This window comes from Notolabrus celidotus, chromosome 12 (genome assembly GCF_009762535.1).
Source record: "Notolabrus celidotus isolate fNotCel1 chromosome 12, fNotCel1.pri, whole genome shotgun sequence".
Lineage (NCBI taxonomy): Eukaryota > Metazoa > Chordata > Actinopteri > Labriformes > Labridae > Notolabrus > Notolabrus celidotus.
The window spans coordinates 17,948,562-17,960,709 of record NC_048283.1 but is presented as its reverse complement, the minus strand read 5'-3'; the positions used below and the strand labels follow the sequence as shown (position 1 = coordinate 17,960,709).

Below are 12,148 nucleotides of genomic sequence, written 5' to 3'. Positions count from 1 at the left end.
AACAGATTGGATGTGGGGTGGGTGTAGGGGGTGTAGCTGGTGAATAGTGGCCTGGGTAAAATCAATAGTAAACCGGACGTGAAATGGAATTTCAGTCTCAGCCAGATAGGGTGCGATTGAGGAAGGATCTGCACTGTATGCACAGAGGACAATGTTATATAGGTGTGTTCGTGAGTGTGTGTGGGTGTTCAAAAGCAGCTCGGCAAGCAGAGGTCAAAAGCTTTACTATTTGATGTGGCTGAAAGGGTATCCCATGAGCACAGATTGTGGGTATAGTCAGCCCAGGGTATGCTTGTCATGTAATTTTAATGCCATTCCCCACCAAGGTTGTGACCAGAGGACTGAGGTGTTGAGGTGTGTGTATGTGTGTCAGTTTGCGGTCAGCCCTCTTGAGACTTCAGTGACATGCTCTGCTCACATACAATAAAGTCTAATCTCAGCCGGTGTCAGACCCATGCAAGTGAGATGTCTGTGTGTATTTGTTTCACACACAAACAAGACAGAGAAGGGTGAAAAATTGAACCGTTTTAACTTTATATTTCACTCCCATTAATGAAGAGATGCACAATGGGACTCCTTTTTTGTTCTGAAATAAAGGACAGGGAGAGCAGGATTGAGGATACTTGGGGAAGTGAAGAGGTGGACAGGATTTAGGCACCATTGTGCGTGTGTGTCTGTGTGTGTGCGTGCATGCAAGCTTCAGTAAAAGACATAAAAGTATGAAAAGGTATCTATCTCCTTGACAGGGAGGTCATTCGGTGAGTGTGTTGGAGTGCGAGTGAAGAGAAGCCAAAGACGAAGTGCAGGAGGGGAAAATGTACCGTGCTGGGAGAATGAAGGCATAATGAAATGGAATGAAATGAAAGAAGAGGTGAATTGAAAGGGGAAGTTAAGTATAGATGTTGAACGAAAGGTGAACAATGATGGAATGATTAGGCTTTCACCCTATAATCAGCACGTCTTAATTCTGCCATTCCAGTTGGAGGAAAAAGTTTTTATCAAGAAATGAGGGGAACAAAATCACTTATTTTGTGCAAGGTACATTGGGCCTTCATCTGGCTCCTTTTGTCTAATTCCTACTGGACAGAAGAAAAGCACTTGCAGATGAGGTACTATGTGCTGCACCATACTGTGGTTGATTGAAAGAAATGATTTAATACAGAGAAGTAAGTGAAGTCAGATGTTCTTTTGTCTGAAGTGGTTCATAATGCTGCATGCAGTTTGTTTCTTATCTTTTCAACATTGACTCATTTAAACAATGAAGAAAATCCCAGGATGCTGCAGTGAGAGCTCATCCAGATCCAGAAGCACTTACGCCCCATTGTGCACCTGAAGCTAACATAATGCAGTTTTGTATTAAACTTCATATGCCCATTCAACTATGTCACCGTAGATTGGAACTGTTACAGTTATTACCTTAAAGTTAAATTTGCCCACTTTGTGCTGTTGATTTATGCTGTGTTGTGTTAAAGGGACATTTCAGTTTTTTTTAAGTGGGGTCGTATGAGTTACATTGCACTAGTACGCCTGCTAGCCACTATGAGTGCCGGTGAGCTCTTCCCTTTTAATGAGAAAATTCCCAGGTGACCAGCAGGTAAGCTAGGCTACAATTCTCTGAGGACGGTGACACCTCTTTTGCGTAATTTCGCTAAAGTTAAGAAAACATGGTCCAGGCACTCATCACGGTGCAATTGCATGCTCTACTAGAAAAAAATGCAGCTCTTGACTTTGCTGTCAGAAACCTCCTTAGTTTTAGCAATATTCTCGGACACACCTCGCAGACCTATGTTCTTCCGCTGAATGAGCATGGATACACGCCAATCAGCTGTTTGGATCAACGAGCACGTAGCAGGATCAAGTAGTTGTATCGGTCTTTAGAGTGAATTAAACTCACTTTTCTGCAAATTTAAAAGATGGTACATACCTTTCTTTATCCCGGATGTACAAACAAGCAAACCTCCTGTAAGGCAGGGAACTCTGGATGACGAGTGATGCAGACTGGAGCCGTATGTGAGCCACTGGTGTCCTCTGATTCAGAAAGGTCCTGAAGTTTTGCTGTCTCCCGACAGCAGAAGCTCTCTGGGTTCGTTGGCATGGGCTCACAGTTTACGCACCGGCACCACCAGGTAACGTGGGATCTCTCCTGCTCACTCGTTGGCACAGAACTTTCTCCCCTCTCTTTTTCTGTACGTTGGGTCTACATCTGGAGTTCTTCCTCTGTAAACTCTGGTTCATAGAGAAATCCTCTTGTGCCCACAGTAAACGGCATGTCATTGTCGCTGTCAGAATCACTCATTTTTGTAGTTTGTAGTTTTTGTTCCTGAAAGTGCAGGCAGATCCAAACAGCTGATCGGTGTTTATCTGTGCTCATGCAGCGGAAGAACACCGGTCTGCGAGGTGCGTCCGAAAATAGTGCCAAAACAAAGGAGGTTTCTGACAGCAAAGTCAAGTGCTGCATTTTTTTCTAGTAGAGCATGCAAATGCACTGTGATGAGTGCCTGGACCATATTTTCTTAACTTTAGCGAAATTACGCGAAAGAGGTGTCCCCCGTCTGCAGAGAATTGTAGCCTAACTTGCCTGCTGGTCCTCTGGGAATTTTCTCATTAAAGGGGAAGAGCTCACCGGCACTCATTGGGGCTAGCAGGAGTACTAGTGCAATGTAACTCATACGACCCAACTTAAAAAAAACTGAAATATCCCTTTAATACATGTCTACACTCAGGGCTCACAGAAGAAGTTTCAAATTGAAGGGCAACAAGAGAAATACCTCTGTGATTTAAATGTATCAGAGTACTTAATGGAGTAAATGACACATGATGCTGTTTTTCTCCATTGGGCCAACTCTGGCTCTCTGGCAGTGACTCCTTATCCTTTATAAGAAATGGCATCCACCAAATAAAATGCTTTATAGTGGTAACATCACATGTGAATATACATTGAGCAATAAATCATCTACAGTCATGCTAAGAGCTCCAGTGGTACTAAAGCACAGTGGGACATCTAAATGTCCCACTGTGCTTTAGTACCACAGCTGGAAAAGCTGTATCCTTTTGCTTGCTTTTTACATGAAGCAGGTATAAAACAACATGTTCAACTTTTGGGTTAAAGGTGTCATCAAGTCAGTGTTGCCATTTACCACCAACATAAAATATACACCTGAGGTTCATGGGTTAGCGGGTCATTTGTTTTACGTTCAAATGAGATTATGATCAGGTGATCAGCATTTATTGTAATAATAAAAACAATAAAAAAAAAGGTAATACAATTATTAATAATAATAATAATAATAATAATAATAATAATAATAATAATAATAACAATAATAATAATAATGCTGTTATTCTTAGAGCACTTTTCAAAAACTAGGTTACAAAGTACTTTACATGGGCAGCAAAATAAAATAAGGGGGTCATAAAATCACACAAGGCACGATCAGGAAATAAAATATATTTTAAAAGACATAAAATTCCTTTAAAAGAACTCTAAAGGAATACATTTCTTTTAAAATATATGTTTTTTAAACAGTTAAACTCAAGTAAAAAGTAAAAGAAAGTTCAGGTAAAGGCCAGTAACCTGGTGAATGAATCCAGATATTTGCACCACGTCAAGGCAATCTTTTCTAGTATTTTTCAAGATTTTTGACCGTGAAGCAAATCTAGAGCTCATTGAAGGAGTCACACTGTTGTTTACCATACTCTATTGATTTTTCTTCTTCATTTCATGATCATGCACGTACACAGTATGTGTTCCCTTCACATTCAGTGAGCATACTACTCTGTAAGTTTATTTGCGGGCGTGTGGGAAGAAGGCAGATACAGCCAACACTGTTATAGACACATTTGGAGCAGTTGTCACTGTAACGTCACAGCAGTTGCGCACGCATTGAAGCAAAGACAGTTAATGACCAACCTTCTCTAGATTTATTTCTAGATTTATTCTGTGTAAGAAGCCTGCAGGTATAAAAAAGTGCACCTGCACTCTTTATGTTGGAGAAACAAGCAAACTGGATGAGTGTTTGAAAAGAAGCTTGTTTTCAGTTCATCACCAGTTCGCACAAAGAGCAAAGTCAAAGGATAAGCAAAGTCCGTAGCATTCATGTTTTCTGGATGACATACGTATCTGCAGAGACATTCGTACAAATTATCCTGTAGTAGTTGCAAAATATCTAGGTCCAAAGCGGTTGAATTGACTGACCTACAGATCTAAAAACAAAAGCAACGAGACAGATGTGTCCATGCACCCCTGCATGTGTTAGTTTAAGTAAGTGTGTGTGTGTTGTTCTGGCTGTGGTCAAGTGTGCTTTGGGCTGTGACTTAGGGATGAAAGTAGAGCAAAGTGGACCATGAAAAAGTTATACGATCACACACACACTCTCTCTCTCTACTCCTCCCTCCCCTCTCTCTCTCTCTCTCTCTCTCTCTCTCTCTCTCTCTCTCTCTCTCTCTCTCTCTCTCTCTCTCTCTCTCTCTCTCTCTCTCTCTCTCTCTCTCTCTCTCCAGGCAGCTCTCTGGGCCGTGAAAGTGAGAAGAGAAAACATAGGCTGTTGCAAATGAGAAATGCCTGTGTTTTTTTGCGGCGTTGGTGCTGATCTCAGCAGCGTTCGGTGGTGAATGTGTAAAGAATAGCTTCTGTTTGTATAGTTGGCTGAAAGACTCACAATGAGAAATCACATCCTATCAAGCAGACTTACTATGCTATTGATTTGTAGGAAAAATCACCATACATAAATACATTTTCCAAATAGCACTCAGTATTGCAGCACCTTCATGATTTTTCTTTCTTTGTTTTATGCATTCACTACATTTCTTACATTTCTTTCATGCAACTCATACGTAAGACACTTCATTCTTTTAACCCAAGGCTGTTAGATGCAATTATTCTGTGTTTGTCCCCAATGGATTGCAAAGCGAACCCAAGCATTGGGCTATAGCTGTGGATAAACACCTCCAGGCATTTCACAGTGACACTGGCAGAATACAATATTTTTTTCCCGCCATATGTACGTTTGGTGCTCTGAGGAGCCTGAGAGGGTCAACTCTCAACTCTCCCCTGATATCAGACTCTTTCCATGACTTGGGTCATGCTCCAGCTCCCTGGAGCTCCAACCTGCTAAGACAGCATCCACTTAAATACACACACACACACACACACACACTCACCACATTTTTATACTCTAAATGAGTTCCCATGGGAGTGTGTGTCTCCTGTCAGGACCCACTGTTGCTTAGAGACTGGTCCTGGGGCAAAGCAGTCACACACACTCTTCTTCACTCTCCTGGCCTCGTTACACTTTTAGTGAGAATGATGGCACTCAGCTGCTTATTGTCCATGAGCTCAAGTGACTGCCTGTGCCCCTGCAAGTGTGTGTGTGTGTGTGTGTGCGTGCGTGCGTGCGTGCGTGCAAAGAACATTCCTATATCATATCAACCATCCTCACTCTCTCTTCAGCTCTCTAGTTTTGTTTCTAGAAAGAGAAGCATAGATCTCTGTATCTGTTCCCATCACTCTGTATATCGTGCACGCGCTGAAACACGGTTTTATGCTTCCTGTCCTTGGTGGTAGCACGAGGAGTTTTATCACCCAGCTCCACTTTGAGTTCAGTAATTACACACACACAGAGTATTTTACTGAGACAAATCTGCCGCTGCCTGCTTTGAGACCAGCACTTCTTTATCTCACTCTTTCATGGCGTATTTCCCCGAGATAACAACTCTGATTAAGTGTGTGTATGTGTTGCATGTATGTAACATAACCATGTGTGCTTGAGGTTACATTGCTTTATGTGCGGGTGCATGAATGTCGCACAAGCAATAGGAAGATAAATGGTCTTTTTGTCTCCTGTGCGGCTGAACAGTGTATCAAATGTGCTGATTTGCCAAATGAAAGACAAAAACTGTTTACCAGCGTTTTGCGAGCTGTGACTGCGGCGCTGACAAACTGCAGCTGCTATTGGATATTTCAGATGGCCTAACCAGCACTTAGAGACTTAAAAACCTCAAGGCTGCTCACTTCCCTCCAACTCCAAGCTGCTGCTTACTGATGCCGCAGTGATGCACTGTTATCTCCAGCCACACAACGCCACTGCTTTTCACTCGCCGTATCTCATTTCTTGTAGTGCATATGCGGTATAATTTTGCACTTCATGTCGGTCCCAACTCTTCTGCTGTATAACCTACTTTCTATTTAAATTTTTCCATTTTTCCAATGTGCTTACTAGCTTATTACACACTTGCATCATCCTTTCTTGTCCTTTTTTTCCCCTTCTCTCCCCATTCCCCAGCTGTACGGGAAGCTGCGGTGTGATGACCAGCCGATGTTGGAGCATGTGGAACAGCTGCTGGGCGAGCTGGGAGGAGAGGCGGAGGCAGAAGAGGGAGACCTTGTCTTGGATGATGATTATGAACCCTGTAGTGATGATGAAGAGGAGGAGGAGGACAGTGCAGCCATGGAACACTGACCACAGCAACCTTTGCTCGAGCTCTAATTTCACTTCCTTCTATCGTCCTCCTTGTAGTCAAAATGTTCTAGTATTCCCTCTAAAGTGCCTTTTTAAGTGGTTATCCTTTCACACACATCAAATTGAAGAGTGATGCACAAAAACATTAAAGCTGCAGTCTACTCAATCTCTTTCAGCTGGTTGTGTAATACTTTCGGTCAATTAAGTGCATTCTTGAGTAAAGCCTCCCTTAATCTCTGTGATAGATGTTGATGAAAGAAATTAATTTTAGAGCTTTATTTCTTCCTAAAAATCAGCAGAGGCAAAACACCTTTGAATAAGTGCTTTTACTTCTTCCTCACACCCACACATTTTTTTTACAAGACACGCACAAAGGCAGCTCATTAATGATTCTCCCTAAATACACCGGAAGCAGCAGCGTGTCCATACCTGACTGCAGTAAAGTAAAAATATCTCATCAGGGTGTTTGTTTGCAAACTGTGTCTGCAAACTAACAGTTAAAGATTTCTTCACGTTTTGCTTCTGGTATTTCAAGTTTGTGCTACTTTTGAAGTTTTATTCTACTCCTCCAGCTTAGCTTTTTTTTTTTTTTTTTTTTTGCCTTTTTTGTTACTTCATTGGATTCAACGAGACAAGAAACAATAGAGAGAATTTGACATTAACTTATGCAGCATGCGTTTCTCTCTCTGCAAGATTGTTCAAAGTGCCGGCACAAAGCCTTTCAGAAAGGAGAAACAGGCATCTCTGACTTCTTCTTCTTTTTTTCTTTTTTTTGTAACTAGTTTTTCCACAATTCAGCCTTTTAAAAAATTCTCAGGCAGGGTTATGTAGTGTTTTTGTGCTGTACAGTAGTAGACTGATGCTTTTCACTTTGATGAGTTTGATAATTTAGCACAAGAAGATGAAGAAACTGCGTTTGTGTGTCTGATCTTGCAGCTGCACATGCAGCTACTTTATGTGGACGTAGGGTTGTAACACATGTCATATTCTTTGTTACCAACAACAAAAAAATCTTATTGAGAGACATTCACAACATGAGAAACTACCAGCTAAGGCCAGAGTTTCCCTCCTGCTGAAATATTAAAATCTATTCAGTACGTTCTTTTCCATATTGAGGATCCTTATTTCTCAAAAATCCATCCAAAACACATCTTGTCTGTCTTATTGTATGTTTCTTTTTGCCTTTGTATTTCTCTCTCTCGCAAAATAACATTCTAAACTGTGCCTGTAGTTATTATCCACCATCAACCTCTGTGTATTGCACAAAAACACTGTGACTTTTCCCCTGCCTTGATATAAAGTATTATAAACTGACATTTTCTCCCCTGATACCTTTAGAAGTAGACTTGTAGTTTGTGACTTGCATGCTGTTACACGCATCCACCTCAGAGTATTTCTTCGTGCCACGTGCCTGTTAACAAACACAACACAACACACCACAGGCATTCAATGCCCCTTTGAAGAATTCCATAACCGGTAAACGGGAACGTTATCTGAGATCGTTCTCTTGATAGTGGTCGAACTGCAAGCTGAGAGGTCTGCTGGGGGAAACTGGAGTTCAGATACTACGCTTTGATTGTGTGTGTTTGTGTTTAAAGAGCGTAAAAATAAAGCTCAAGAGAAAGGGTACAGTATCATACCGTGTGTGTGTGCGTGTGTGGATGCTGTTGATGCTGTAGATACCTATAACTGGCTCAGTGGGTAGAGTCGGTCGTCTATCAATCGGAAGGTTGGCGGTTCGATCCCAGCTCTAGCAGTCACATGTCGAAGTGTCTTTGTGCAAGACATTCAGCATGTATGAATGAGATTAGTTAATACTGATGGTCCCTTACTATATAGCAGCATCTGCTATCAGTAGGGAGTGGGGTGTGAATGGGTGAATGTGACGACTAGTGTAAAAGCGCTTTGAGTGGTCAGAAAGACTTGAAAAGTGCTATAGAAGTGCCAGTCCATTTACCATTTTACCATAACTTAATGTGATATACAGTAATGTGTTATTTGTGGATCTGGCTCAGTATAGAAGTATCCATGTCTCTCTTGATAAGTGTATGATGATGCATTTGGAGTGCAGGCTATGAGGGCTGACTACCTGGAGCGATACTGTCATCTAGAATTGGCTTTTATAATTACAATGAGCTCGTGTGTATGTGCGTTTCCACATTTCTGTGTGTCTGTGTGCGTGTTACAGCATGTGTCCGTGCGGCTCATCTACAGTGCTGTGTGATTAATGACTCAGAGGGTGAGCGGACATCGGCGGTCAGCCCTTTCTGGTTATTCTGAGCTGACCCAGTGTGAGCAGGCCATAGTGGACACAAAGCCTCAGGTTATCCAAAAAAAGAAAGAAAGAAAAAAAACCTTGGCCATTCTCTCACCTGTGCATGAGCCTCAGCGCTGCAGGAATATGTTCACTAGCTGAGAGTGGGGAGTGCAGTTTCTACACAAGGACACACATTCAATCACAGGGAAAGGACACCTGCTGTTTACTTGCTTTTCTGTCCCGCTCTGTGCAGAAAATCGCTCTGTGAAAGGCCAAAATGGCTGTCTGAGAGGCCAAAACCTAGGAATAATCAGAATTTATAGACATATTGCCCTGCCATAGGACTGCAATGTCTTATCTGTCATATTTTCATCTTTAAAATACCCTTGAACCTAAAGATAAATGCATCACAATCACACAGGACATGCCTGAAACAAATGCATTAATCAAAATCATTATGTTTTTCACCTGTACATCAAGCTATACACATTTTATTTCAGACCCTTCTTGCATGCGTTTAGTCTCCAGGGAAACCAACCCATAATTAGAATTTGTGTATATGTGTGCGTGCCTGTGTGTGTGTGCTTGTGCCTCTCTGTATGTGCTTTTTAATAATCGACAGTAATGAGATGAGCAAGGGGAGAATAATCCTGGATTAACAGCTTAAAAATGCATGTGTCGTCATAACAACATCATGATGGGGACTTAATCATTGAAATACACACAAACAAACTCCACTTATCCACACGCACACTCACACAGCAGCCAACCACCGACAGTCCGTGCATCATATAGCCGAACACTACAAGCCATGTGTGCGTGTGCTGTTTATCTTTTGTTGGTGTATGTGTGTATAGTTGGCTTAATTAGAGAGTTAAGCGGGGGGCTCCTCTGAAAGGATTAAGGGGGAAATTATCAGAATCTGGAGACTTAAAGCTGAAACCAGTTAAACGGAAACAGGAGGAAGGAGATCAGGGCAGAGTTTGGGAGGCATTCCTACTGTTTATGCACCTATTAACTCACTCATTCACATTCTAAATAGTCTTGTTGAAGTCATGCACAAGCACTTGAGTTTGCTTCTGGTTGTACAGACCTCCAAAAGCCATTATTTGGATATTTTGAAGTCATGGACATCCTGTGTTTGGAGTGTTTTTTGATTTTCTTTGGTACCAAGAGACAAATATTCATTGTAGAAGAGCACAAAGAAGAGCCAAGGACAAAATCAACCTAACTAGAGGACTGGCGGAAAGGAACTGCATATCACTCATCTGCAATCCCACTCTTTGTGCTGTGGCTGTGCATTCAAAGTGTGACTTAACGACATAATGGGAGTGATGGTTATCTGACCCATGGGTTTTCCTGACAGCCACTGTGCTAGCAGCCATGAATCATCTGACCTTTCTCCTCTGCAGTGAAGCCATTTCCTGTGCTGGATGGATTTCTTGACTTAATGGATGCAGTGCGGCTGACCTGGGAAAAGCTCTGTAGCTGATGAATTGGTATAAAGGGTTAACATTCACCTTTGTGGGGCTTAATAGTATCATTAAAAGGTGATATGGTTAGGCCTATTGAAAATGTGTGCTTGTGTCTTCTGCTCAAAATAGGAGTCAAGGAGTCAAATGAAGACAGGATTCTGATGATTGTTTCACATAAGGTAAGAAACTGACATCACACTCATTCAGCTAACCAACACAAATTTAACTTACATATAAAGCCTCAAGGATCTCTTGGGTCGATACAGCAGAACGGATTCTTGTGATGCCTAAATCAGAGAAAGCTGAAAATGGAACATTCAATTCCATTTGTTCATTACATTTTCTCGCGCCTTCCTTCTCTAGGTTTCAAGGATTCAAGGTTTTTTATTGTCATACCAACACAAGCTGTCGCATGATATGGGACGAAATTTCTTTTCTCAGGTCCAGTATAAGGCCAGAAAAAAACACACAATTAAAGGAAGACGTTAGTAACAAATACAAAAATATAAATACAAATATAAACATTGTGCATGGACTGATTTAGTTATTTATGTCATTGTGCAATTGAATGTGCAAATGTACAGGGTGCAAGTTTTGAGGTAGTCCGTTTTATTGTACTGTTCATGTCAAGTCAAGTCAAGTCAAGCTTTATTTATAAAGCACATTTAAAACAACCTCAGTTGACCAAAGTGCTGTACAGTTATTAAAATACAATATAATCATACACAAATATAACAATAAATAAAAACAATAAAAGAATAGTAAGAGCTCAATTTAGGAAAAAAAGAGTAAAAAAGTAAGAAGCCAAGGATTCTTTTTTAGCTGGGACTGAACGCCAAGGAGAAAAGATGGGTTTCCAGCAGTGTTTTAAAGTGCTCAACAGACTGTGCTGCTCTAACCTGGAAAGGTAGGCTGTTCCACAGCTTTGGGGCCGCCACTGAGAAGGCTGTGTCTCCATGAGTAGAGAGTCTGGACCGAGGTACTGCCAGGAGCAGCTGGTTAGAGTCTATATGGCTGGGAGCGGCCGAGACTACAGAGCACCACCAGAGTTCAGCAGTTCTACTCTGCTAATCTGATGAAGAACCCTGCAGGAGCCTCATTTGTCCACAGAGCTGTCACTCAGTTATCTTTTCAAAATCAAACTAAAACTAAACTTCTCAAAAAAAGAAAACTTGCACAATACCAGCAAGACAAGAAGTAAACATTTATTTACAACCTGGGTCAAAGCAGTTAAACACTACAGCAGACTGTGAGCTCCCCTCCTGAGCTAATCGTCTTGGGAAATGCCACAGTGTGAATGTGAACTATTCTACGGGAACTCGTATCACATAATAAACTCACTGAAGTCGTCTTCTACACTGATCTGTGTTCTTGGTCCACGAGGCTATTTCAGCCCATCCCGCTGCTGCCGCCGCTGCTATTGTCTGAGGACTGAATGTGCTCATGCATCTCTGCATGCGCTCAGTTTGTGTGCGTGTTGTTTCTGTTTTGTGTGTTTGCGCATAGTAATCTTTGTTGGGAACATCTGTCCCTCAGAGATAACATAACCAGGGAATTAGCCATGCTGTCTTACAACAGAGCATCGCATCTCACTATTACAGCCTGCTAAATTTACCCTATTACACCTCTATGTTTGTGTGTGTGTGTGTGTGTGTGTGTGTGTGTGTGTAGGTGAGAGTAAGGAATGTGCTGACAGTGTCATGTCCTTGGGCAACTGTGCCAAGTTTAAGAGTATCACCGAGCCCACTACCTCCTCTAAGCTTTAAATCCATCGCAGAGCAGAATTCACACAGATATTCCTACATAATACGAGTCTCACACAAACAAGTCCCTCCTCAACAACAGAGCCAGACATACACAAAGTGAATAGAACCAAACAGAAACCAAAATGCTCCTTTATTTCACAGGAAAAAGCTGTTGTTTGTGGTTCAGGTTTATACACAGTAATTTACCTGTTT

The 12,148-nt window shown here is 41.7% G+C and overlaps 1 protein-coding gene across 1 annotated transcript in view; it reads left to right on the top strand.

The window, feature by feature from the left end:
- The window catches only part of si:dkey-12j5.1 (probable assembly chaperone of rpl4), a 31,440-nt gene extending 24,812 nt beyond the window's left edge, over window positions 1-6,628 (top strand). The window contains exon 12 of the mRNA XM_034697095.1: window positions 6,282-6,628. Coding sequence (XP_034552986.1) covers window positions 6,282-6,458 — 177 coding nt within the window. The 3' untranslated portion in view covers window positions 6,459-6,628. The remainder of the gene's footprint in view (window positions 1-6,281) is intronic.
- Window positions 6,629-12,148: the final 5,520 nt, after the last annotated feature.